General features: G+C 44.9%; 1 protein-coding gene across 1 annotated transcript in view; it reads right to left on the bottom strand.

Moving 5' to 3' along the window:
• Positions 1 to 25,228, bottom strand: part of LOC126184961 (katanin p60 ATPase-containing subunit A-like 1) — a 193,369-nt gene extending 168,141 nt beyond the window's left edge. The window contains exon 1 of the mRNA XM_049927655.1: positions 25,153 to 25,228. Within this exon, the coding sequence (XP_049783612.1) occupies positions 25,153 to 25,205 (53 nt within the window). The 5' untranslated portion in view covers positions 25,206 to 25,228. The remainder of the gene's footprint in view (positions 1 to 25,152) is intronic.
• Between the last annotated feature and the right edge of the window lie 2,477 nt (positions 25,229 to 27,705).

Genomic DNA, 27,705 nt, shown 5'->3' with positions numbered 1-27,705 from the left:
TGTGCCTGACCGGGACTCAAACCAGGGACCGTTGCCTTTCGCGAACATGTGCTCTGCCAACTGAGCTAGCCAAGCACGACTCACGACTCGTCCTTACAGCTTACATATCCGCCAAAGGCAAAGATCCCAGATTCGAGTCTCGGTCTGGCACATCGTTTTAATCCACCAGGAAGTTTCATATGAGCGCACTCTCCTCTGCAGAGTGAGGAATTCAATCTGAAAACTCTTACCCTGTTTTTAAAATCAGTTTGTCTGGTTTTGCTGTGTCGGTAAGGAACTTGAGCATCTAGGGAAATGTTTTTTGGTGCGTCTACAGACATCTTCCTACTCGATAGGGCTATGTTAGAAGCTGGACTCATTACTGAAGACAATTCTACTCTATTCATTGACAGTCCAGCGCTTGAGGCCAGCGAAGACGTGTCTGGAGATGCTCTGGACAGTGGTGGGATACCAACCTGACTGTCACCCGCCGTACGGGTGATGGTCTGGGGTGCCATTTCATTTCACCGTAGGACCCTTTCGTTGTCTTCTGCGGCACCCTTACAACACGGCGTTTCGTCGACGATATTCGACCCTCCGTTTTGTTGCCCATCGTGGAAAGCTATCCTGGGCTTACATTTCAGCAAAATAATGCCCACTTGCACACGGCTAGAGTGATTATTGTTTGTCTTCGTGCTTGATAAGCCTTATTTTGGTCATCAAGATAGCCAGATCTCTCCCCAATTGAGAACGTTTGGAGGATAGTAGGCACGGCCCTCCAACTATCTCGAGATTTTGACGATATAAGGCACCAATTGGACAGAATTTGGTATTATATCCCCCAGGCGGACATCCATCATTCCTGCCAACAAATGTCAAGCCGAGTAACTGCTTGCATAAGGGCCAAGGGTGGACCAACGCGTTACTGAGTTGCTCAATTTGCGAATCCCTTTCTCTTGAATAAATCTGCCAACTTTTGTGAAATTCTAATAATTTGTTTGTCTGTACATATATATCACGCATACCGATTTGCATCCTTAGAGGATGATTCTTCGTGGAGCGTTGATTTTGTATCTTAGAGTGTATGACCGAACCGGTTGTGGCTGTTGTTATGGTTGGTACATATGAGACTGCATCTAAAATAAAAAAATCACACGATTGGCATGATGTCTTGTTTTTTCTAATATTTAGTTTTGCTCTTCAGGTGAAGTTTCATGTCGTTTCGTATAAAATATCGATCCAAGAACTTGACGGCTTATTACGGCGTCCATGCAATAGTTTTTCTTCCGCTCTAGGTTGAGCAAACGATTTTGAAGCACGTATAGTCACAAACTTCATTTTCCCAAGCGCGTCCCTTTCTCCTCGTCTTGAGATTTGCAGTTAAGGACGATCTGGGTAGAATTGGATTTCACCACTGAAATTTATATGTAAATGAAACGAATCGAAATGATGTGGCTGTGAGTATTTTCCGAAAATTAATCTGACCTATGTTTATCCATCAACACTCTGCTTGTCCTGTAGAGTCATAAAGGACAACCATTCGTAATTCTCAGCGTTCCAGGTTTCACTGATTCGTCTAGCACCACATGTACGACATGTGCCCGTGTAAATTATCTCGACGCAGTCATTGTCAGCATAAAGCCAAGAGCACTTTCAAAATCAGTTAATAATCTTTATGCATTGCGGATTTGTAGATACCTCTGTGACTGTGGATCACAGTTTTAAATATTAACATAGTTACTGCAACCAGTCACTTTTTTCTTTCTAGAATGAAATTTTCACTCTGTAGCGGAGTGTGCGCTGGCAGATTAAAACTGTGGCTGGATCGGAACTCGAACTCGGAACCTTTGCCTTTCACGGGCAAGTGCTCTACAACTTTTTTGTTGTTAATTTTCAAAACAAAAGACGGAATTCTACCTCACTGTAATATCTAGAACCAATTCACTGACTGTCTAAATAGTCAATATGGAGAAGTTTTAGTCGTACCTGGGAGAAATCGACTATTACACGTATACCAACCTATGGGTTACTCGTATCAACTACTAATAAAAAGAAACTAAGTATATTCGCTAAACAATTTTCTTAGCTCAAGCGTAAACTATAGTCGTCCCTTGGCTTACAAATTCGCAGCAGGAAACTCATTGTTGTTGGCAGTTCATTCCTTCCAGTACAGCACCGTTGCAAATCAATGGAGTTAGTTTCTAAGACAGTTTCCTCCTCGCAAAAGAATTACTCACAAATAAGAAAACAAGTCCTCCTAACAGTTGACACTGTGAAAATTCAGCATCTGCCGTAAGTCACAAAATACTCCTTGCTACATGCCAGACAAAACTGCACAGGTATTACAAATTTTGGCTCTATACCTAGGGTTCTACTATAAAATTTACTATAAGCCCTGTAACATGAACTAGGGATTCATATTCGAGAACTACTATGTTTCAAACTCGATGAAAGCCGACAGGAAACTGTACAAAATTTCCCCATTATGCCGCAGCAAACTACCCAGTTCATGAGGAATGACGCAGTTTTGTGTAAGGTAGTTATGTCACTGGACCACCCATATTTCTGCCACAACATGAACATTCTTCTCCATACACCGTAATCATACTGCTGTACATAGGATGTCATCCACTGCTACAAGTTCCTGCATTGCTAATCAGGAACCACTGGAGAATGATTTAAATGAATGCACTATGCGAACGCCATTCAAGTTGAGCATATAGTGTGGGTTGTACACGATACTGGTCTATCCCTTCCCAGGCTTGCACAGGGCTCGTCTTGCACATAATGCGGCTCTCGTTTATGTTCTGTTGAATTACCCTTTATTTGGCAAAATATTTTCTGGAACAGGTGAAGCTAAGATCAAGGTCTTCAGTTAAAAATTAGCAGCTACAGACCTTCCATGATCTACATTTACCAAAACAGGCAACTAGTTTTCATTTGTACTTTTTATTTTTTATTTGTACCGCTGACATATAATCCAGCACCTGTTCAGCTCAGTATTCCACCCACAATCGAACGTCGTGTTTGAAGGAATGGTAGGTGCCTTCTAGTTACAAATAATGTATGTCATGGAAGGACAGTTTTATTTCTTACTCAGAACATATACATTCATACCCGTGAGCGGGAGGTCAGAAAGAGGACGTTTACAAGAATCAGAAGCAGGTTCTGCTGCAACTGTTTTGTCGCTCTACAACGCCCAGCCGAATTCCAGCCGCGGTGGCCGCCGTCTATTCAGTCTTGGCTGGAAGCTGGCTCCCCCAGTACCAAAATCGATTTGCCCTCGGGTGGCCTTGGCTGCCGCCGGCTCTCCGCCCGCCGCTCTCTCTATGGACAACGCGACAGTGAAAGTGGGTCGCCTCGCGAAATGCCTGGTGGGTGGGCTGTAATTATCGTATGGTAGCGAAACTTGGTAGATTTGACATGCGTTAATGAGGAACTGATTTACACTGGAAAAAAAAAATTAGTTACAGTTTGGCCACCAGGTGCAAATGTGGCGGTGTACATTGTTAATATGACGGTACGACATCCACGATATTATTTGACAAATCGTAACGTGTGTGAACGGTATGGCTACCGAAAAGAGAGACCGTATACTGTTAGTGAAACTGTTTTCTGTGAACGGCAGCAATTACTGTGTTGTATTGAGAGAGTATCGCCGACTGAAAGGTCTGAAGAGAGGCCCGATGTCATTAAATGCTTTCAAGAAGATGATAATGAAATTAGAAAACACCAGTGATCTTGGCAGTGCGTAACAGTATGTGTTCTATATATTTATATATTGGTAAAAGCATACAGGGTGTTACAAAAAGGTACGGCTAAACTTTCAGGAAACATTCCTCACACACAAAGAAAGAAAATATGTTATGTGGACATGTGTCCGGAAACGCTTACTTTCCATGTTAGAACTCATTTTATTACTTCTCCTCAAATCACATTAATCTTGGGATGGAAACATACAGCAACAGAACGTACCAGCGTGGCTTCAAACACTTTGTTACAGGAAATGTTCAAAATGTCCTCCGTTAGCGAGGATACATGTATCCACCCTCCGTCGCATGGAATCCCTGATGGGCTGATGCAGCCCTGGAGAATGGCGTATTGTATCACAGCCGTCCACAATACCAGCACGAAGAGACTCTACATTTGGTACCGGGGTTGCGTAGACAAGAGCTTTCAAATGCACCCATAAATGAAAGTCAAGAGGGTTGAGGTCAGGAGAGCGTGGAGGCCATGGAATTGGTCCGCCTCTACCAATTCATCGGTCACCGAATCTGTTGTTGAGAAGCGTACGAACACTTCGACTGAAATGTGCAGGAGCTCCATCGTGCATCAACCACATGTTTTGTCGTACTTGTAAAGGCACATGTTCTAGCAGCACAGGTAGAGAATCCCGTATGAAATCATGATAACGTTCTCCACTGATCGTAGGTGGACGAAACTAAAATGAGCTCTAACATGGAAATTATGCGTTTCCAGACACATGTCCACATAACATCTTTTCTTTATTTGTGTGTGAGGAATGTTTCCTGAAATTTTGGCCGCACCTTTTTGTAACACCCTGTATATATATTATTAACCCTTGATTTATCTTCTTTTATTGCGGGACGGTGATGCGATTACAGTGAGTAATGCTGGATTCAGTGTATCTGAAGAGCAAACTACAAAACGGGAAACATTTAATGTGACGTTTTACGCTCCATTATAGCGACGTAAGGTGGCCAGGGGAAAGGACTGGCTGGAAAACAGGTAGAAATGAGACAGACTGGACTGGACTGTTGGTGAGTGTTTCATTTTGCTGATCTGCTTTCACCCACGCATCTGTGTAATACCCTGATGGAAAAAAACCTCGACACCCAAAAGGAGTTGTGTGACATAAACAAGAGTTGGTAGGCGTGTTCCTACACCTGAAAGATGATGTCTATTCAAATTTTGCACCAGTCGCGTGAGAATTGCACTAGTAGCACCACCACGAGGTTGCAAGTCAGGTTTGATTGAAATGCAATTCAGCAACGATCGTGAGCGTAAGTTTTCTTTGAGATTGGACGTGGTGAGTTGATGTTAGTCAAGAACGCCTTTAAGCCGACAAAGGCGACATTATTAACACCCCACTGATTTTGAACTAGGTGGTGTTATACGGCTACGAGAGGCTGAGCGTTCCTTCTGCGGTATTCCAGAAGGACTTGGCAGGAATTTAGCCATTGTACATAACTGCTGGTGCTGGTGGTTCCGAGAATGTACGGTAGAAAGAAGACTGGGCTCTTTATGGCCACGTGGGATTACTAAGAGGAGAGACCATCATGCTTAGCATTTGGCTTTGGCACATCGTACTGCATCTGGAGCAGCAATCTGAGCAGCAGTTGGCACAACAGTAACACAACCAACTACACTCCTGGAAATTGAAATAAGAACACCGTGAATTCATTGTCCCAGGAAGGGGAAACTTTATTGACACATTCCTGGGGTCAGATACATCACATGATCACACTGACAGAACCACAGGCACATAGACACAGGCAACAGAGCATGCACAATGTCGGCACTACTACAGTGTATATCCACCTTTCGCAGCAATGCAGGCTGCTATTCTCCCATGGAGACGATCGTAGAGATGCTGGATGTAGTCCTGTGGAACGGCTTGCCATGCCATTTCCACCTGGCGCCTCAGTTGGACCAGCGTTCGCGCTGGACGTGCAGACCGCGTGAGACGACGCTTCATCTAGTCCCAAACATGCTCAATGGGGGACAGATCCGGAGATCTTGCTGGCCAGGGTAGTTGACTTACACCTTCTAGAGCACGTTGGGTGGCACGGGATACATGCGGACGTGCATTGTCCTGTTGGAACAGCAAGTTCCCTTGCCGGTCTAGGAATGGTAGAACGATGGGTTCGATGACGGTTTGGATGTACCGTGCACTATTCAGTGTCCCCTCGACGATCACCAGTGGTGTACGGCCAGTGTAGGGGATCGCTCCCCACACCATGATGCCGGGTGTTGGCCCTGTGTGCCTCGGTCGTATGCAGTCCTGATTGTGGCGGTCACCTGCACGGCGCCAAACACGCATACGACCATCATTGGCACCAAGGCAGAAGCGACTCTCATCGCTGAAGACGACACGTCTCCATTCGTCCCTCCATTCACGCCTGTCGCGACACCACTGGAGGCGGGCTGCACGATGTTGGGGCGTGAGCGGAAGACGGCCTAACGGTGTGCGGGACCGTAGCCCAGCTTCATGGAGACGGTTGCGAATGGTCCTCGCCGATACCCCAGGAGCAACAGCGTCCCTAATTTGCTGGGAAGTGGCGGTGCGGTCCCCTACGGCACTGCGTAGGATCCTACGGTCTTGGCGTGCGTCCGTGCGTCGCTGCGGTCCGGTCCCATGTCGACGGGCACGTGCACCTTCCGCCGACCACTGGCGACAACATCGATGTACTGTGGAGACCTCACGCCCCACGTGTTGAGCAATTCTGCGGTACGTCCACCCGGCCTCCCGCATGCCCACTATACGCCCTCGCTCAAAGTCCGTCAACTGCACATACGGTTCACGTCCACGCTGTCGCGGCATGCTACCAGTGTTAAAGACTGCGATGGAGCTCCGTATGCCACGGCAAACTGGCTGACACTGACGGCGGCGGTGCACAAATGCTGCGCAGCTAGCGCCATTCGACGGCCAACACCGCGGTTCCTGGTGTGTCCGCTGTGCCGTGCGTGTGATCATTGCTTGTACAGCCGTCTCGCAGTGTCCGGAGCAAGTATGGTGGGTCTGACACACCGGTGTCAATGTGTTCTTTTTTCCATTTCCAGGAGTGTATTACAAATCGGTTAGTTCAAGAACGGCACCACATGATCACAACAAACTGTTAACGTTGTAGCATGCATTCCACTGACCCCAAACCATCGTCGTTTGCAGCTTCATCGTGTCGAGCGAGAGCTCACTGAAGGACAGGGTGGAGGTCTGTCGTGTTTTCTGATGAAAGCACGTTCCGCTTCGGTTCCAGTGTTGGCCGTGTGTTGGCTAGAAAGAGACCAGGTGAGGGCCTGCAACCAAGCTGTCTGCGTGCTGGACGCACTGCACCTACAACTGGAGTTATGGTGTGGGGTGCGATTTCGCATGACAGTCGGAGCGCTCTCGTGGTTGTCCCACGCACACTGAGTGCAAATTTGTTCGTCAGTCTGGTAGTTCGACCTGTTGCGGTCCATTCGTGAACAGCATTCCAGCGGGCGTTTTCTTATACGTTAACGCCCGCCCACGTACCGCTATTGTAACCCAGCATGCTGTAGAGAGTGTCGCCATGCTGCCCTGGCCTGCTCGACCATCAGATCTGTTTCCAGTCGAGCACATATGGGACATCATCGGGCGACAACTCCAGCACCATCCACAAACAGCATTAACCATCCCTGTACTGGCCGACCATGTGCAACAGGCATCGAACTTCATGAAACAAAATGCCATCCGGCACCTGTACGGCACCATACATGCACGTTTGCATGCTTGCATTCAACATTTCGGCGATTACACCAGTTATTAACGTATCAGAATTTTACATTTGCAATGGTTTATCTCGCTCGTAGTTTAACCAGTGGTCTTGCAGTGTTAATCACTTAGATGTTTTACCTAGACAGATTTATTCCCGTAGTTTCATTACTCTACATTAATCATCTGTTGTTGTTGTGTTGCTTTTTACGTCAGTGTATGTTGTTAGACTCTTCGGGTTTTCTTCTAATCTCCGTCTTTGAATGCATTCACCTTTCATTGTGTTAGATGTCGCATGCATTATTTTTATGAAGTGTTCAAGGAACATAAAAAGCAGCTTATTAATGTAATGAGTGAAACTAACGGCAAAAATTCTAAGGGCGTGTGTCAGCAAGCATTTCACCTTGTTGAAATAATTTGCCGCAATTACAGGCTGAATCTCTTTCCGAAGTGATGAGATATATTTACGACCACTATATTACGCTGGGAGGATCATACATGAAGTTTTAAGTGATCACTTATCGGTTGGCATGAAATTACAAGAAAGAAGCTGTCTCGTTTCTAGAAGTCGTTTATAGCGAACAAAACACCAAAGCAGAATAGAGGACCAAGGGTGCCCATACGATGGTTTGTAGAGAAGAAAGGGCTACACCTGGTAGCATCAAGTATTTTTAATATTTTGGAAGACTAATAGCGATTCGTAAATAGCCATAAAAAGTTCCATTGTTAAAAACCTGAGTAATATCAACTTTTAAAATCATTTTCTTGAAGAAAAACACCTGAATTCATTATATTTCTGTACAGAGGGGGGAGGTAGGGGTGGCAATCCTTCCCGCCTTGCCCCCCTACCCTGGATATGGGTGCCCTTCTAGAGGACTAACTCTAGGTTCCAGTTGCAGAACCATTGCAAGTGATATTGGTACTACTGTTTCTTAATTTATAAACTCTTTGCCCACGAGAAACACTCATTATTCAAATAATGTTACGAAGGTATGAATGTGTATTGACCTCAGTGTGGAACTGTTACACTATATAGTCACAAAAAATTTCACATCAATATGGAAAAGCCAAATATGATTTTTCCAAATATTTCCACGAAAACTGGAGTTCTGAGAAATTCAAAATTATGTGAAAGAGTAAGAAAACTGGTGCAGGATTCATTAATAATCGCAGAGGAAAAAGTCACAACTGCATAACACACTATCTGGAACAACTTTGCTTATTACGTGATGATATTGCAGTGTTGCTATTTAAGTAAGCTCTGAAAGGTCCTAATGAAGCATTTACGATCATATTTAATTTCATTTATATCTTAAAAGACAATGTTAAGGACCCGTACCTATTTTCTGAAAAATACTTTGATCAGAACAATAATGATTGTTAGTTAGTTCAATATTCCATAGATCAGCTGAACGATTCTAATGATATGGCACGAGTCTGTTTACAGGATATATATACATGATTAGCGTTAACACTAACGAACCGCGCGGGGTAGCCCCGCGGTCCCAGGCGCCTTGTCACGGTCTGCGCGGCTCCCCCCGTCGGAGGTTCGAATCCTCCTTCGGGCATGTGTGTGTGTGTGTGTGTGTGTGTGTGTGTGTGTGTGTGTGTGTGTGTGTGTGTGTGTTGTCCTTAGCGTAAGTTAGTTTAAGTTGGATTGAGTTGTGTGTAAGCTGAGGGACCGATGACCACAGCGGTTTGGTCGCATAGAACTTACCACAAATTTCCATTTCCAACATTAATGAACACGTTATTACTTTTAGTTTTACTTATACAAGTACACTTCATTTCTTTTTTTACTGACTATCAGTTTTTATGTAGAAATTCGTCAATGAACAGAGGAGTATTCCAGGAGAAATAATTTTAAATTAGATTTAAAACGAAATTATAGCTTAAATTTTATTACGAAATCATCGCTGATTGTGAATCCTTTGCCATGAACTGTATTAGCTATAGATATACTACCTACTCTTGACCCATGAACATTTGTGCGGGACCGGGACTCGAACCGGGATTTCCCACATACGGCGAGGGATCCCCTTATCCACTCCGGTTATTCATACATGCGCCCCTGACCGATCCAGGTCTCCGTATACCCTAATGCTCGCACATTATCTGTTGCTCGCAATTGGGAGAACGAGACTACAAGGAATTGACATCAATGTTATTATCGTCGATTTGGCCTTCAAGGCTTGTAATACTGATTTTAATTTCCATTGTATGTTCCTTCAGACATGTATGCTTGTCTGAAGAAACGAAGATTGTAACACGAAAATTGTAAAATTGTAAAAAAGCGATCGAGTTGCATGATTTTTTTGTTAAGCCTCAAGTTCACAAAGACCGGTAATACTATTCTGTGTACTGGCACTCCTTCGGTCATATTGTTAATATGTGGCGTCATTCATCCTCAGTTGGTACTCCAGTCAGGCCTTATCACGCAGGTAAGAAAAACTCCGTCTTGTGCAACTGAATCATAGTGATCGGGTGCTCGGACTAACAAAAATTAAAGTAAGCTGAGTTGACAGAGTGTACGTTCATCGACGGCATGAGTGTGAAACTCAGTTCGTCCTTCTCTCAAGCAATATCCAGCGAATCATGGATGTAGGGCAACAAACAGATTCCATACTCCTAGATTTCCGGAAAGCGTTTGACACTGTGCCCCACGTAGTCCGATCATACGGATTAGGTTCCCAGACATGTCAGTGGCTCGAAGACTTCTTAAGTAATACAAACCAGCACGTTGTCCTCGATGGCGAGTGTTCACCAGCGACAAGGATATCGTCAGGAGGGCCACAGGGAAATGTGACAGGACCGCTCTTATTCTAGATATAAGTAAATGATCTGACGGACAGAGTGAGAAGCAGTTAGGTGATGACGCTGTGGTGTACGAGGTGTCGTCGTTGGGTGACTATAGGAGGATACAGGATGACTTAGATACAATTCGTAGTTTGTGTGATGAACGGCAGCTTGCTCTAAATGTAGAAAAATGGAGTTAATTCGGATGAGTAGGAAAAACAATCCTGTGACGTTCGCATACAGCGTAAGTGGTGTGTTGCTTGACACAGTCACATCGATTAAATATAGAGGCATAACGTTCCCAAACAATATGAAATGGAACGAGCACGTCAGGTTGGTAGCAGAAAAGCAGAATAGTCGACTTCGTTTTATTGGGAGAATTTTGGGATAGCGTAGCTCGTCTATAAAGCAGACGGTGTATGTAACGCCAGTGCGACCCATTTTTGAGTGTTGCTCGAGTGTCTGGGATCCCCACCAGGTCTGACTGAAGGAAGCCATCGAAACAAAAAAAAATGGTTCTGAGCACTATGGGACTCAACTTCTGTGGTCATAAGTCCCCTAGAACTTAGAACTACTTAAACCTAACTAACCTAAGGACAGCACACAACACCCAGCCATCACGAGGCAGAGAAAATCCCTGACCCCGCCGGGAATCGAACCCGGCAACCCGGGCGTGGGAAGCGAGAACGCTACCGCACGACCACGAGATGCGGGCTGCCATCGAAACAGTTCGGAGGCGTGCTGCTAGATTCATTACCGACAGGTTCGATCAGCAAGCAAGTATTACGGAGACGCTTCGTGAACTGAAATGAGGCAGGGAGGACGACGTTCTTTTTGCGAGGCACTATTGAGGAAATTTAGAGAATCCACAGTTGATTCTGACTGCAGAACGATTCTACTGCCACCAACGTACATTTCACGCGAGGACCACGAAGATAAGATGAGAGAAATTAGTGATCGTACGGAGGCTTATAGACAGTCGTTTTCCCCTCGATCTATTTGCGAGTGGAACAGGAAAGAAAATTACTAGTAGTGGTACGAGGTACCCTCCGCCATGCACCGTATGGTTGCTTGAGGAACATGTACATAGATGTGGATGTCTACTGTCAAGCCTACTTGATAATAGCTGCAAACACTGGAACAAACGAAAGTTGTAGCTCCAGCATCTTGTACGCCAATCTCTTTACAGATGCATTGCATTTCTCCAGAACACTTCAAACAAATCTACGTCTTCCATTCGCCTTTGTAAGACTGATTATGCGTTATCGTCCTATTTCATATAACTAAATATTTATACCATGTGACGTGTGCAAGGCGTTTACCACTAATCCCGCAACTGGATAGTACAGGGTTGTTTCTCTTTGTTCTGGGCATTATCTTGCATTTATCGACGTTTAAGAGGACCTATCATTAACTATACTAAGTAGAAATATGTTAAAGTCTTCGTTCATTTCCTTAAGATCACCAAACGACGATACTTTTCTGTAGGCGACAGCATCGTAAAGTGAACAATCTTACAGTAGAGCTGAAGCTACCCGATAAACCATTAATGTATATTGAGAGCAGCAGAGATCCTTCTTAGGACACACCAGGTGTCACTTTCGTTTGTGAGGAACATTCTCCGTCCAGTATAATAACGGACTGGGTTGTATAAATCAAATAGTCATCGAGTCAGCCACAAATCTGCGAGGCTACTCCATATCACTGTGTCTCGGCCTGGGTCAGTTGTCGACGATTTGACACAGTGTCGAACGGCTTCTGGAAATCTAGAAACATGGAATCTATTGTCTGCAAAATTTATTATCTGAATAAAGCAAGCTGTTTTTCACGTATTACTTGAATCAGCGATGATTCTCTGAGAGTAGCTCGTTTTCCTGTAGGAACATCATAATGTTTCAGCTTGGAGTATGCTGCAGGACCTTGCAACATACAGACGTCAGCGATATTGGCCTGTAATTATGTGCGTCCAATCGTTCACCACTTTCATAAACAGGAGTTACTTGCGCTCTTTCCCAGTCACACGGTTCAATTCGCTGCGCCAGAGATTTACGATATCAGCTAGGTAGGGAACTAATGTTGCGGCGTATTTGATGTAAAATCTATCTAGAATTCCGTCTGGACCTGGTGCCTTGTTTGTTTCAAGTAGTCTTAACCGTTTTTCATTACCGGTCGTGCTTATATGGATATCTCGCACCTGTGAGTCTTTACGGTGGTGAAACATTTGTACGACAGTATTCACATATGAATATGTCTTTAACTCGGAATGTAACATTCCTGCTTTCTGTTTGATGTCTTCATTTTCTACATTAGACGGAATAACGAGACATTCGATGGAAGATTTGGATTATACACACATCAAAAAAAGTTTTGCATCACCACGGTTCCGAGAGTTCCAGAACCTGTACAGAAAATTGGAATAGAGATCAACATAAAAATCATATCCAGCCTTTTTATTGCTCATAAAAACCACACATTGCATATTGTACCACCATACGGTAAGACCTTCAGAGGTGATGGTCCAGATTGCTGTACACACCGGTACCTCTAATACCGAGTAGCATGTTCTCTTGCATTGATGCATACCTGTATTCGTCATGACGTACTATCCACAAATTCATCAAGGCACTGTTGGTCCAGATTGTCCCACTCCTCAACGGCGATTCGGCATAGATCCCTCAGAGTAGTTGGTGGGTCACGTCGTCCATAAACAGCCTTTTCAGTCTATCCTAGGTATGTACGATAGGGTTCGTGTCTGGAGAACATCTTGGCCACTTTAGTCGAGCGATGTCGTTATCCTGAAGGAAGTCATTCACAAGATGTGCACGATGGGGGCGCGAATTTTCATCCATGAATACGAATGCCTCGCCAATATGCTGCCGATATGGTTGCACTATTGTTCGGAGGATGGCATTCACGTATCGTACAGCCGTTACGGCGGCTTCCATGACCAGCAACGGCGTACGTTGGTCCCACATAATGCCACACCAAAACATTAGCGAACCTCCACATTGCAGCACTCGCTGGACAGTGTGTCTAAGGCGATCAGTCTGATGATCGGGTTACCTCCAAACACGTCTGGTTGAAGGCATATGTGACACTCATCGGTGAAGAGAACGTGATGCCAATCCTGAGCGGTCCACTCGGCATGTTGCTGGGTCCATCGGTACCGCGCTGCATGGTGTCGTAGTTGCAAAGATGGACCTCGCCATGGACGTCGGGAGTGAATTTGTGCATCGTGCAGCCTATTGCGCACAGTTTGAGTCATAACACGACGTCCTGTGGCTGCACGAAAAGCATTATTCAACATGGTGGCGTTGCTGTCAGGGTTTCTCCGAACCACAACCGTAGGTAGCGGCCATCCACTGCAGTAGTAGCCTTTGGGAGGCCTGAGCGAGGAATGTCATCAACAGTTCCTGTCTCTCTGTATCTCCTCCATGTCCAAACAACATCGCTTTGGTTCACTCCGAGACGCCTGGACAGTTCCCTTGTTGATAGCCCATCCTGGCACAAAGTAACAATACGGATGCGATCGAACCGCGGTATTGACCGTCTAGGCATAGTTGAATTACAGACAACAGGAGCCGTGCACCTCCTTCCTGGTGGAATGACTGGAACTGATCGGCTGTCGGACCCTCTCTGTCTAATACTCGCTGCTCATGCGTGGTTGTTTACACCTTTGGGCGTGTTTGGTGACATCTCTGAACAGTCAAGCGGACTGTGTTTGTGATACAATACCCACGGTCAACGTCTATTTTCATGAGTTCTGGGAACCGGGGTGATGCAAAACTTTTTGATGTGTGTATATTCCTGGCTTTGTACCAGAATGGGAGTGATCTGCAGAGCAATAAACTTAGACAAGACTTCAAGTAGCCATTATGGTAACGTAACCTTACCGGAACCGGTTATCGAAATAAATGCTTTAGTAGTGATCATGGCTATTTGTAATTTTTCTTCAGAGTTTAGGAAGGTTTGGAGCCTTCACTGATTTTAGCGCATATAACCAGAACGTCCTAACATTTTCTGATTCGTCTTTCGCCACCTCTGACCGTGAAGGTTATTGTAGGTTTCACGCACGGCTCTTCTTACGCTTGCACAATTTGCTCTTAACTTTTCTCCATCAGTTTCCCTGTAGTCTCTTCTGTAGCGAGGGTAGAGTTGTTCCTGTTTTTGAAAAATTCTCCGTATGGTACCATAAACCAAACTGGTTGTCTTTCCTGTCTTTATAACTTTACAATGAACGTATTTATCTAGGTCGCGGTTTTATAACGTGTCTCAGCTTTAAGCACAATTGTTCTGAGTTTGCCGGATCTGAAGAAAATGTTATCAGTTTTTCCTTTAATGGAGTTGTCAGTGACTATTTATTATTTCGACCGACCACAGACACTCTCCGAGCTGTGTTACTGTAATTTTTTTCCATTGATGACGATTGTTCCTGTTCTAACACCATGGTTTCTAATCCCTCCTTTGTTGGTGACAGCCTCGAAAATGTGGGGTTTCCTTCGCCTATGGGTTGACGGACAATCGCACTAATTGTTCGAGGAATTCGTCAGACAATGTATTTAGTATTACTTCGTAAGACTATCTATTCTTACCACTGATAACATGTGGTTTGATTTCCGAGCCGAGACTGGGTAGGTTAAAGTCACCACCTAGAGTATGTTCGGGATATTTCCGTGCTAACGACTTTAGCCTGTCTTTGAATGACTCTACGACCGATCTGTGTGAATTCGGTGATTGTTAGACACATCAAGTTGGTAATATATGTGTATAGACTCCGGTTACTATTATCTATACTAGTTCGTAGTCGGATTCATTTCGGTCCTCGCTATATTTAGTGTATCTGCTTATCGCTATAAACACTGCTCCTCCTAAGGAGCCTAATCTATCTTTCTGACATACGTTGGTCGATAATGTCCCTATTCTGTACTCCAGGTTTCAATGAACTCTCAGTTCCTATCATAATGTGGGGGTGACTGCTTCCTACGAGACACGTGAGCACTGGAACTTGGTTGCGAACACTCTGGTAGTTGACAACTAATATTTAGAAATTATCTCTCACCGGATTCGCTATTTCCTGTTGAAATGCTTTCACATCCGCTATAATCAGTTTACGAGAAAGAGACTGGTACTCTTCCGCAGTGTGCTGGCAATGGTACTTGTCAATTACTACGTACTCGAACAGAACTCCATTTGGCTGTGTATTTCTCAGTTACGATGATCCTGTTTCCCATGATCGACTTCTAAATCATTTATGTGTTATACCTTATTGTGAAAATGATTTTATCCAAATAAAATAATGAGTAACAGCAGACAGACAGTACTATGACGGGAGACAAGAAATGATTCGCACCTTAATATCAACAATATTACAACTATTATACTTCATTAGGGACAGTGATAAAAATTTTGAAAAACAATAAGTTTTTCTGGTCGGCTTCCAATTCTACATGTTCTCTCCCGAATATTAAGCACTAGAGGCTACCGAGCTTTATCTGGGCTAAGAGAATCTTTAAAGTGTGTCAGCCATATGGGAACGTCTATTACGCTGGAGATATAAAAGATTAGCTCCCTTCTCGCTCGAACACGTTTGCAACAACTAGTACACACTATAACATGTCATGAAAAACAATAACGTTGACTCATATCCCCTTAGGTGACGAAGTCATGGTATAGCTATATGCACATATAAAGTTTGGTAATATAACTTACAAGGTATAAAAGGACAGTGCATTGGCGCAGCTGACATTTGTACTCAGGTGATTCATTTGAAAAGGTTTCCAACGTTATTATGGTCGCACGACGAGAATTAACAGACTTTGAATGCGGAATGGTAGTTGGAGCTAGACGCGTGGGGCATTCCATATCGGAAGTCGTTAGGGAATTCAACATTCCAAGATCCACAGAGTCAAGAGTGTGCCGATAATATAAAATTTTAGGCAATATCTCTCACAACGGACAACGCAGTGGCCGACAGCCTTTACTTAACGTCCGAGAGCAGCAGCAAAAAATGGTTCAAATGGCTCTGAGCACTATGGGACTCAACTGCTGAGGTCATTAGTCCCCTAGAACTTAGAACTACTTAAACCTAACTAACCTAAGGACATCACGCACATCCGTGCCCGAGGTAGGATTCGAACCTGCGACCGTAGCGGTCTTGCGGTTCCAGACTGCAGCGCCAGAACCGCGCGGCCACTTCGGCCGGCAGAGCAGCAGCAGTCGCGTACAGTAGTCAGTGCTAACAGACAAGCAAATAATCGTAGCAGTCGCTGTGGGGCATACGATGAACGTATTCTTTAGGACAGTGCGTCGAAATTTTGGGTTAATGGGTTATGGCAGCAGAAACCGACTCGAGTGTTTTTGACAACAGCACAACATCGCTTGCAACGTCTCTCCTGGGCTCGTGGCCATGTCGGTTGGATCCTGGACTACTGGAAAACCGTGGCCTGCTCAGGTGAGTCTCTACTTCAGTTGGTAAGAGCTTATGGTAGGTCTGAGTATGGCATAGGGTAGGGCTGAGTATGGCACAGACCCCACGAAGCCATGGGCTCAAGTTGACCACAAGGGACTGTGCAAGATGGCGGTGGCTCCATAATGGTGTGGGCTATACTTACACGATTTACATGGAATGGACTGGTGCGACTGAACTGATCATTGGCTGGAAATGGTTATATTCAGCTACTTGGAGACCATTTGCAGCCATTCATCTACATCTACATCTACATTTATACTCCGCAAGCCACCCAACGGTGTGTGGCGGAGGGCACTTTACGTGCCACTGTCATTATCTCCCTTTCCTGTTCCAGTCGCGTATGGTTCGCGGGAGGAACGACTGTCTGAAAGCCTCTGTGCGCGCTCTAATCTCTCTAATTTTACATTCGTGATCTCCTCGGGAGGTATAAGTAGGGGGAAGCAATATATTCGATACCTCATCCAGAAACGCACCCTCTCGAAACCTGGCGAGCAAGCTACACCGCGATGCAGAGCGCCTCTCTTGCAGAGTCTGCCACTTGAGTTTGTTAAACATCTCCGTAACGCTATCACGGTTACCAAATAACCCTGTGACGAAACGCGCCGCTCTTCTTTGGATCTTCTCTATCTCCTCCGTCAACCCGATCTGGTACGGATCCCACACTGATGAGCAATACTCAAGTATAGGTGTGTTTTGTAAGCCACCTCCTTTGTTGATGGACTACATTTTCTAAGGACTCTCCCAATGAATCTCAACCAGGTACCCGCCTTACCAACAATTAATTTGATATGATCATTCCACTTCAAATCGTTCCGCACGCATACTCCCAGATATTTTACAGAAGTAACTGCTACCAGTGTTTGTTCCGCTATCATATAATCATACAATAAAGGATCCTTCTTTCTATGTATTCGCAATACATTACATTTGTCTATGTTAAGGGTCAGTTGCCACTCCCTGCACCAAGTGCCTATCCGCTGCAGATCTTCCTGCATTTCGCTACAATTTTCTAATGCTGCAACTTCTCTGTATACTACAGCATCATCCGCGAAAAGCCGCATGGAACTTCCGACACTATCTACTAGGTCATTTATATATATTGTGAAAAGCAATGGTCCCATAACACTCCCCTGTGGCACGCCAGAGGTTACTTTAACGTCTGTAGATGTCTCTCCATTGAGAACAACATGCTGTGTTCTGTTTGCTAAAAACTCTTCAATCCAGCCACACAGCTGGTCTGATATTCCGTAGGCTCTTACTTTGTTTATCAGGCGACAGTGCGGAACTGTATCGAACGCCTTCCGGAAGTCAAGGAAAATGGCATCTACCTGGGAGCCTGTATCTAATATTTTCTGGGTCTCATGAACAAATAAAGCGAGTTGGGTTTCACACGATCGCTGTTTCCGGAATCCATGTTGATTCCTACATAGTAGATTCTGAGTTTCCAAAAACGACATGATACTCGAGCAAAAGACATGTTCTAAAATTCTACAACAGATCGACGTCAGAGAGATAGGTCTATAGTTTTGCGCATCTGCTCGACGACCCTTCTTGAAGACTGGGACTACCTGTGCTCTTTTCCAATCATTTGGAACCTTCTGTTCCTCTAGAGACTTGCGGTACACGGCTGTTAGAAGGGGGGCAAGTTCTTTCGCGTACTCTGTGTAGAATCGAATTGGTATCCCGTCAGGTCCAGTGGACTTTCCTCTGTTGAGTGATTCCAGTTGCTTTTCTATTCCTTGGACACTTATTTCAATGTCAGCCATTTTTTCGTTGGTGCGAGGATTTAGAGAAGGAACTGCAGTGCGGTCTTCCTCTGTGAAACAGCTTTGGAAAAAGGTGTTTAGTATTTCAGTTTTACGCTTGTCATCCTCTGTTTCAATGCCATCATCATCCCGGAGTGTCTGGACATGATGTTTCGAGCCACTTACTGATTTAACGTAAGACCAGAACTTCCTAGGATTTTCTGTCAAGTCGGTACCTAGTATTTTACTTTCGAATTCACTGAACGCTTCACGCATAGCCCTCCTTACGCTAACTTTGACATCGTTTAGCTTCTGTTTGTCTGAGAGGTTTTGGCTGCGTTTAAACTTGGAGTGAAGCTCTCTTTGCTTTCGCAGTAGTTTCCTAACTTTGTTGTTGTACCACGGTGGGTTTTTCCCGTCCCTCACAGTTTTGCTCGGCACGTACCTGTCTAAAACGCATTTTACGATTGCCTTGAACTTTTTCCATAAACACTCAACATTGTCAGTGTCGGAACAGAAATTTTCGTTTTGATCTGTTAGGTAGTCTGAAATCTGCCTTCTATTACTCTTGCTAAACAGATAAACCTTCCTCCCTTTTTTTATATTCCTATTAACTTCCATATTCAGGGATGCTGCAACGGCCTTATGATCACTGATTCCCTGTTCTGCACTTACAGAGTCGAAAAGTTCGGGTCTGTTTGTTATCAGTAGGTCCAAGATGTTATCTCCACGAGTCGGTTCTCTGTTTAATTGCTCGAGGTAATTTTCGGATAGTGCACTCAGTATAATGTCACTCGATGCTCTGTCCCTACCACCCGTCCTAAACATCTGAGTGTCCCAGTCTATATCTGGTAAATTGAAATCTCCACCTAAGACCATAACATGCTGAGAAAATTTATGTGAAATGTATTCCAAATTTTCTCTCAGTTGTTCTGCCACTAATGCTGCTGAGTCGGGGGGTCGGTAAAAGGAGCCAATTATTAACCTAGCTCGGTTGTTGAGTGTAACCTCCACCCATAATAATTCACAGGAACTATCCACTTCTACTTCACGACAGGATAAACTACTACTAACAGCGACGAACACTCCACCACCGGTTGCATGCAATCTATCCTTTCTAAACACCGTCTGTGCCTTTGTAAAAATTTCGGCAGAATTTATATCTGGCTTCAGCCAGCTTTCTGTACCTATAACGATTTCAGCTTCGGTGCTTTCTATCAGCGCTTGAAGTTCCGGTACTTTACCAACGCAGCTTCGACAGTTTACAATTACAATACCGATTGCTGCTTGGTCCCCGCATGTCCTGACTTTGCCCCGCACCCGTTGAGGCTGTTGCCCTTTCTGCACTTGCCCGAGGCCATCTAACCTAAAAAACCGCCCAGCCCACGCCACACAACCCCTGCTACCCGTGTAGCCGCTTGTTGCGTGTAGTGGACTCCTGACCTATCCAGCGGAACCCGAAACCCCACCACCCTATGGCGCAAGTCGAGGAATCTGCAGCCCACATGGTCGCAGAACCGTCTCAGCCTCTGATTCAGACCCTCCACTCGGCTCTGTACCAAAGGTCCGCAGTCAGTCCTGTCGACGATGCTGCAGATGGTGAGCTCTGCTTTCATCCCGCTAGCGAGACTGGCAGTCTTCACCAAATCAGATAGCCGCCGGAAGCCAGAGAGGATTTCCTCCGATCCATAGCGACACACATCATTGGTGCCGACATGAGCGACCACCTGCAGATGGGTGCACCCTGTACCCTTCATGGCATCCGGAAGGACCCTTTCCACATCTGGAATGACTCCCCCCGGTATGCACACGGAGTGCACTTTGGTTTTCTTCCCCTCCCTTGCTGCCATATCCCTAAGGGGCCCCATTACGCGCCTGACGTTGGAGCTCTCAACTACCAGTAAGCCCACCCTCTGCGACTGCCCGGATCTTGCAGACTGAGGGGCAACCTCTGGAACAGGACAAGCAGCCATGTCAGGCTGAAGATCAGTATCAGCCTGAGACAGAGCCCGAAACCGGTTCGTCAGACAAACTGGAGAGGCCTTCCGTTCAGCCCTCCGGAATGTCTTTCGCCCCCTGCCACACCTTGAGACGACCTCCCACTCTACCACAGGTGAGGGAGCAGCCTCAATGCGGGCAGTATCCCGGGCAACCACAGTCGTAGTCCGATCGGGGGATGCGTGGGACGAGCTGGCCGTCCCCGACAAACCTCCATCCGGACCCCCACAGTGATGCCCATTGGCAACAGCCTCAAGCTGTGTGACCGAAGCCAACACTGCCTGAAGCTGGGAGCGAAGGGATGCCAACTCAGCCTGCATCCGAACACAGCAGTTGCAGTCCCTATCCATGCTAAAAACTTGTGCAAAGAACGTCTGAACTAATCTACAGAGAGCGCAAACAAAACGACACAAAATTGAAGCGGTTATTAAAATACAAGATTGCCTAGTAAATGCAGTAATGCTGCCACTTGTGCACTGCTGACACACTGCTCGGCGGCGGAAGGAGACTACGCGATTTAACACTATTCGAGTACTAAAACGTGATGCTACAACTCTCAAATACTATAATACGCCCGAAATTTATGAATTAAACAATGCAAGTACCAAAAACACGCAAAGAAATTAAGAATTAAACTATGTAACAAATGAGTGAGCTAGGAGTATACGACTTGCTGCTGCAGCTGCTTATCCAACGGCGGCAGGGAGCACACTGACTGTGACCAACCGACACTGGCCGTTCAAAACAAAAACAGATGACAGACGACTACGCGAATTTACACTATTCAGGTACTAAAACGCGATGCTACAACTCTCAAATACTATAATACGCCCGAAATTTATGAATTAAACAATGCAAGTACCAAAAACACGCAAAGAAATTAAGAATTAAACTATGTAACAAATGAGTGAGCTAGGAGTATACGACTTGCTGCTGCAGCTGCTTATCCAACGGCGGCAGGGAGCACACTGGACTTCATGTTCCAAAACATGTCACATAGCCACAATTGTTAGTGACTGGTTTGAGGAACATTCTGGACTATTCAAACGAATGATTTGATCACTCAGATTGCCCGACATAAGTTCCATCAACCATTTATGGGACATAATCGAGAGGTCAATTCGTGTACAAAATCCTGAATCGGTAACACTTCCTAAGTTATGGACGGCTATAGAGGCAGCATGGTTCAATATTTGTGCAGGGGTGTCCCAGCGACTTATTGAGTCCACGCCACGTAGAGTTGCTGTACTGCGTTAGACAAAATGAGGTCCGACATGATATTGGGAGGTATCGCATAACTTTTTGCACCTCACTGTATGCCATCTAGAAAAGGTGGTAAACGAAGACGGTTGTGTTCAGCCGACAATTAAAGGAATCAGATAGTTAAAGAATTATATGTACTGATTTTTTTCTTTTATGTATATCTCAAAATCTACATGCAGATTAGATCTCCATATAATAGCACTGGTGCACTCTGGAGAAGTACCTACAATTTTCCACCACAGTTCTGCGACTATAAGCATGCTAAGAAGTCCGTCTACAGTACGTGGTATACACATATGAGCGAATGCTTTCTCTAGGCTGCTGTTATGTGACTACTAAAATATTTCTTGTCAGTTACGATTGCAGTCTAAATAAATATGCAGATTTCGAAGTTTCGAGCAACATATCTGTGTTACATGTGCCACAAAAGATATACCGTAAATTACTATGCTGTTAAAAGCACCCCTTTCATAAACAGTGTGCTTGTTCGTTTCCTGTTATAATGCAGTTAGATATCTAATTCTAGAAACCAGAATCGAATTGTTTTTTACCTAGCTTACCAATGAAATTGCGAAGGAAACACTAAAATTAACAGAGTACTGTCTCTTTAGTAGATGCTTGAAAGGTACCCGCCTAGAAGTCGACGAAGTGTAAAGCGACCCATGAAGTTCTGGAAAGCTACATGTTTGTGCCACACTCCACGTAAGGGGGGAGTACTGTTTTTGAAACCAAAACGAAGTGTATTTTGAGCAGTTACTATTACTGTTGGTGTGGTCTTCACTCCAAAGGATGGTGTGACGCAACTCTACACGATAGTCTATCCAGTGTGAGTCTGTTCATCTCTGCGTGACTGGTGCAACATCAGCCATTTTAAACTTTCTCACCGTAGTGGTACCACCCCATTAACGATTCCTTGATGCCTTCAGGTGGGTCGTATCAATCGATCCCATCTTTTAGTCTAGTAGTGTCATAAATTTCTTTCCACCGCCATTCAATCCAGTACCTCTCCATTAGGTATTCGATAGCAACCGGTAATTAATTAATACGTACTGTCGCGCACGGATTTAATATGTGGCCTGGATTAGCGATCGGTGGAATAGTACACCGGCCAGTCTGCGCGTTGTTTCTCGCCAGTTTCTTCGGTGTATACGGAGCTGTTACCGATCTTCATTGCAAAGGCACGTTAAAACTCGTAAACTCACAGAACAAGGTTTAGAGGATTCGCAGACAGATCAGCATAAAAGGAAGAGAATTAAGTGACTATAGGCACCGAAGAAGAACAGCGTACTGCCAAAAGGCAACGTAACATTGTGTTATAAGAGAGGAATAAAAGTGAGTGAAGAAGGAAACATGTTGGAGTACATGAGACAAGGCTGATGGCAGCTATCGTCGCCCACGCTACCTTATCTTGCTTCTCGCCGCAGTTTTTGTCAATACTGTCGTCGCAAGACTCTCCGGTCTCAGTGATACAAATATAGCGCGGTGCAATGACACCGCTGGATCAATAGACGCAACTAGGCAACGGTGAAGCGAGACAGATGTGTATCTTATTGGAGGCAAGTCAGCTGCTTCCCAGCCAGGTCACTAGTGAGAGGGTCAGGTACTCAACTCGCTGAATGGCACGCTTTCCGACCAGCGCACGTAAACTGCATCTTGCTGAAAAAGGATAAGAAACTACTAAGTGAACGGTTACTTGGACGGTTGAGAAACACGGCAATGACAAGAATGATTGGATACCTAGCACTAGAGTGAAATACGAGTGCAAGGAGCATGCGAGGTAGCAATTCACACAGAATTATGGCACCATGAGAAGGCGTAAAAACACAAGCCTTCCACAGTGCTTGTCATCGTGCGGTCAGTATAATGGAAAAAGAGCCACAAGAGTGATGAAGAGCTGTTGAGTGACGGCTGCAGAGACCATACGGTAGCAAGTTCCAGCCCAACCGGCGACAAGCCACCAGGGGTACCCACAAGGCGGTGCCAGCTCCCCTACTAAGAATTCATTTAGTTCAAGGATATGAAAAAGGGCCTGTAACCGCAGCCCCGAATTCTTATGACCTAAAACACCTGGAAAATTAATACTGAAATGACCGGAAAATATCGATAAACTGACGTAAAAACGATATAAAACGTATGTAGAGTGAGTCATAAAATGGGAAGTTAATGAAAAACTTCATAGGAGGTTGGAGCTGAAATTAAGAAAAGAATAAATAATTAATACATTGAAAATCGCTGCATTACATTACAATATGTTACGAGCATATTGCTCGTTCTTGCCAACATTGAAGCAATGAATCATTGTGTCATAACTTGACTTTAAACACGAACAAGTAAAAAGATGGTAGTTCTCTTTGTTTTCCAGATTTTGTTGGTATCGATACTGGTTAGATGAAGGTCGCATGTGATTACCTCAAGTGAAAAAGGCATTTATGTTATATTTTAAACCAAACAGAGAACAAAAGCGAAAATAGGACAGTTAATAACTGATTTGCAGGTTGACACAGCTTACTAGCAGCGTAGTACGAATTTTATCTCGTGTAATGTGGTTGAAGTTGTTCACATAGACTCTTATCTCTCTCTCTCTCTCTCTCTCTCTCACACACACACAGAGAGAGAGAGAGAGAGAGAGAGAGAGAGAGAGAGAGAAAGAGAAGCGAAGAGGATGAATTGGAATAAAAAGATTCAAGCTGTAAAACGTCTGTTGAAATATAAAATCCGCTACACAGTGGACAAAAGAGCAGCAATCGTTCGTGGAATCAGTCGTTTTATTACAGGTGATCAAGATTTCAACTATAACATAATCATCTTTAGTGTATGTAACAATAGGTGACATTGTCCACTAATGTCATCTTTTGTTATATCCAATGATGATGATTACGTAACAGTTGAAATCTACATCTGCTGTAATGAAACGACGGATTTCGCTATCGATTGCTGCTCTTTTCTCCATTGTCTATATTCAACGATCGCTGCGCGTGACGGGATCATACGGATTCCAGTTTGACAAAAACCTCTTCTGGTAGAGCAGTAATTTAGCTATTAAGGCAGGGGAAAGAAAACACAAGATAAGCTATAAGTTAGAACAATTCGAAGATACACAATTCACATATTACTGATTTATGAGAAACGAAACAGCATATTTTAGATGCCGTTCGCAAGAGAAATTTATAACATAAGTTATCAATCTGAATTGTCTTAGTTGAGCGCTAATACAAAGAGTGTAACACTATTTGCAAGAAATCTGAGATTTATATAGGCAGTCGTCTAGCCGGTCGAACAGACAGCGGTCAAAGAACTGTGACGTGGCGCGCTGCATAGTTATCAGTACGGTTGACTCTGGCGCTCTCTTCGAATACGTGCGGTTTAAAACACGATAGGCGAGGAGCAGTTTTCGTGCTTCAGTGTGAAAGCCGTGCCGCCTGACTCACTTGAAGAAGGGGTCATCGAGGAACTCCCTCATGAGGGAGCCGAAGAACGCCATGTCCAGCCGTGCCAGTGCGAACGTCTGTTGCCAACTGCGTGCGCACAAGGCAGCCGCAACCGCACCGCAGCCCAGGCGCGAGCCAGCCGCGCATGCGCACTCCTGCCGCTGCCGCCAACAATCGAGCGGCGCTCCAGCGAGACGCATCTTTCCATTCACTGCCTTCGCACAATAGCGAGCAAAACCAGAAACAAAAGCTGCGAGGACAACGCGAACGAACATAATACTCCCCCAGATACGAAACTCTGCCCGAAGCGGGCAGCAGAAGTCGAGGGGTTTGCGGTGCAGCAAGTAAAATGGCGATAGATGAAATAAGGCGGTATGCAGCGAGAGAAGCGGTCGAACGTTCCGCGAAGCTATTACTCAGCAACCAAACATTAATATTTTGAATGAATGTTTCATTCGGCTATGGAGAGTGCCCTTTTTGAAACTTTCTGACAGATTAAAGACGGACTGGCACATTAAAAAGTGACTGCCAGGAGCGAAGATGTGTGCCTGGATTCCTCAGTCAGTAAGAGCACTACCCGGGAAAGGCAAGGTTCGAGGTTCGAGTCTCGGTCCGGCACACAGTTTTAATCTATAATTAAAACAAAGAAAAGATTCTGAAAGGAGGCACCACTGTTAAACAGAATCGTACTACGCAAGAAACACTACTACGAGTATGTTAGTACCGGTACTTATTCTTCAGCGTGGTGTAGTAGTTTGTGTTACTGGCTGCAAAAGCAGATCTTCCAACTGATCACTGCGACTTTACTGAGGTGGAGAGGTCTGGAAACAGACCCACTAAGTTTCGTGAGGACAGATGAGTAACTCCTCCAATAAATAAGAGGTGAAATTAATGCCCAGGCTATCGACGTGACGTCGTATTCTACGATTTGCAGCAGACTTGCAGCCACGCGACATAGGGCAGCTATGCGAGAAGCATACAATGAATTCCAAAGATTTTTTGTCAAAAACCCCTAAAAAAGTTAAGTCCTAGGTGAAATCAGTTAATGGGACGTCTGCCTAAATGCTGATTTACCACCACTATGCCGGCCGGTGTGGCGGAGCGGTTCTAGGCGCTTCAGTCTGGAACCCCGCGCCCGCTACGTTCGCAGATTCGAATCCTGTCTCGGGCATGGATGTGTGTGATGTCCTTAGGCTAGTTAGGTTGAAGTAGTTCTAAGTTATAGGGGACTGACTGATGACCTCAGATATTAAGTCCCATAGCGCTCAGAGCCATTTGAACCACCACTATAATGGAACGGAAGACGACAAAATGAACCTCTGCAACTGTAATGCACTTAGATGCTTGGGTTTTAATCCTACGTCGGCGTACCGGTACCGGCGCTTAACCGTAAGACATGACACTAACACTACTAATAACGCAAATCATGCAGCGCACAATATGAACATCATGCCTATAGGTTGGGTACTCACGTGGTAAATAGTTCTACATCTGCATCCATACTCCGCAAGCCACCTGACGTTGTGTGGCGGAGAGTACCTTGAGTACCTCTATCGGTTCTCCCTTCTGTTCCGGTCTCGTATTGTTCGTGGAAAGAAGGATTGTCGGTATGCCTCTGTGTGGGCTCTAATCTCTCTGATTTTATCCTCATGGTTTCTTCGCGAGATATACGTAGGATGGAGCAATATACTGCTTGACTCCTCGGTGAAGGTATGTTCTCGAAACTTTAACAAAAGCCCGTACCGAGCTACTGAGCGTCTCTCCTGCAGAGTCTTCCACTGGAGTTTATCTATCATCTCCGTAACGCTTTCGCGATTACTAATTGATCCTGCAACGAAGCGCGCTGCTCTCCGTTGGATCTTCTCTATCTCTTCTATCAACCCTATCTGGTACGGATCCCACACTGCTGAGCAGTATTCAAGCAGTGGGCGAACAAGCGTACTGTAACCTACTTCCTTTGTTTTCGGATTGCATTTCCTTAGGTTCTTCCAATGAATCTCAGTCTGGCATCTGGTTTACCGACGATCAACTTTATATGATCATTCCATTTTAAATCACTCCTAATGCGTACTCCCAGATAATTTATGGAATTAACTGCTTCCAGTTGCTGACCTGCTATATTGTAGCTAAATGATAAGGGATCTTTCTTTCTATGTATTCGCAGCATATTACACTTGTCTACATTGAGATTCAATTGCCATTCCCTGCACCATGCGCCAATTCGCTGCAGATCCTCCTGCATTTCAGTACAATTTTCCATTGTTACAACCTCTCGATATACCACAGCATCATCCGCAAAAAGCCTCAGTGAACTTCCGATGTCATTCACAAGGTCATTTATGTATATTGTGAATAGCAACGGTCCTACGACACTCCCCTGCGGCACACCTGAAATCACTCTTCTTCGGAAGACTTCTCTCCATTGAGAAAGACATGCTGCGTTCTGTTATCTAGAAACTCTTCACACAATTGGTCTGATAGTCCATATGCTCTTACTTTGTTCATTAAACGACTGTGGGGAACTGTATCGAACGCCTTGCGGAAGTCAAGAAA

The sequence above is a fragment of the Schistocerca cancellata genome, chromosome 4 (genome assembly GCF_023864275.1).
Source record: "Schistocerca cancellata isolate TAMUIC-IGC-003103 chromosome 4, iqSchCanc2.1, whole genome shotgun sequence".
Taxonomy (NCBI): domain Eukaryota; kingdom Metazoa; phylum Arthropoda; class Insecta; order Orthoptera; family Acrididae; genus Schistocerca; species Schistocerca cancellata.
This window is presented reverse-complemented; position numbering and strand designations above follow the sequence as displayed.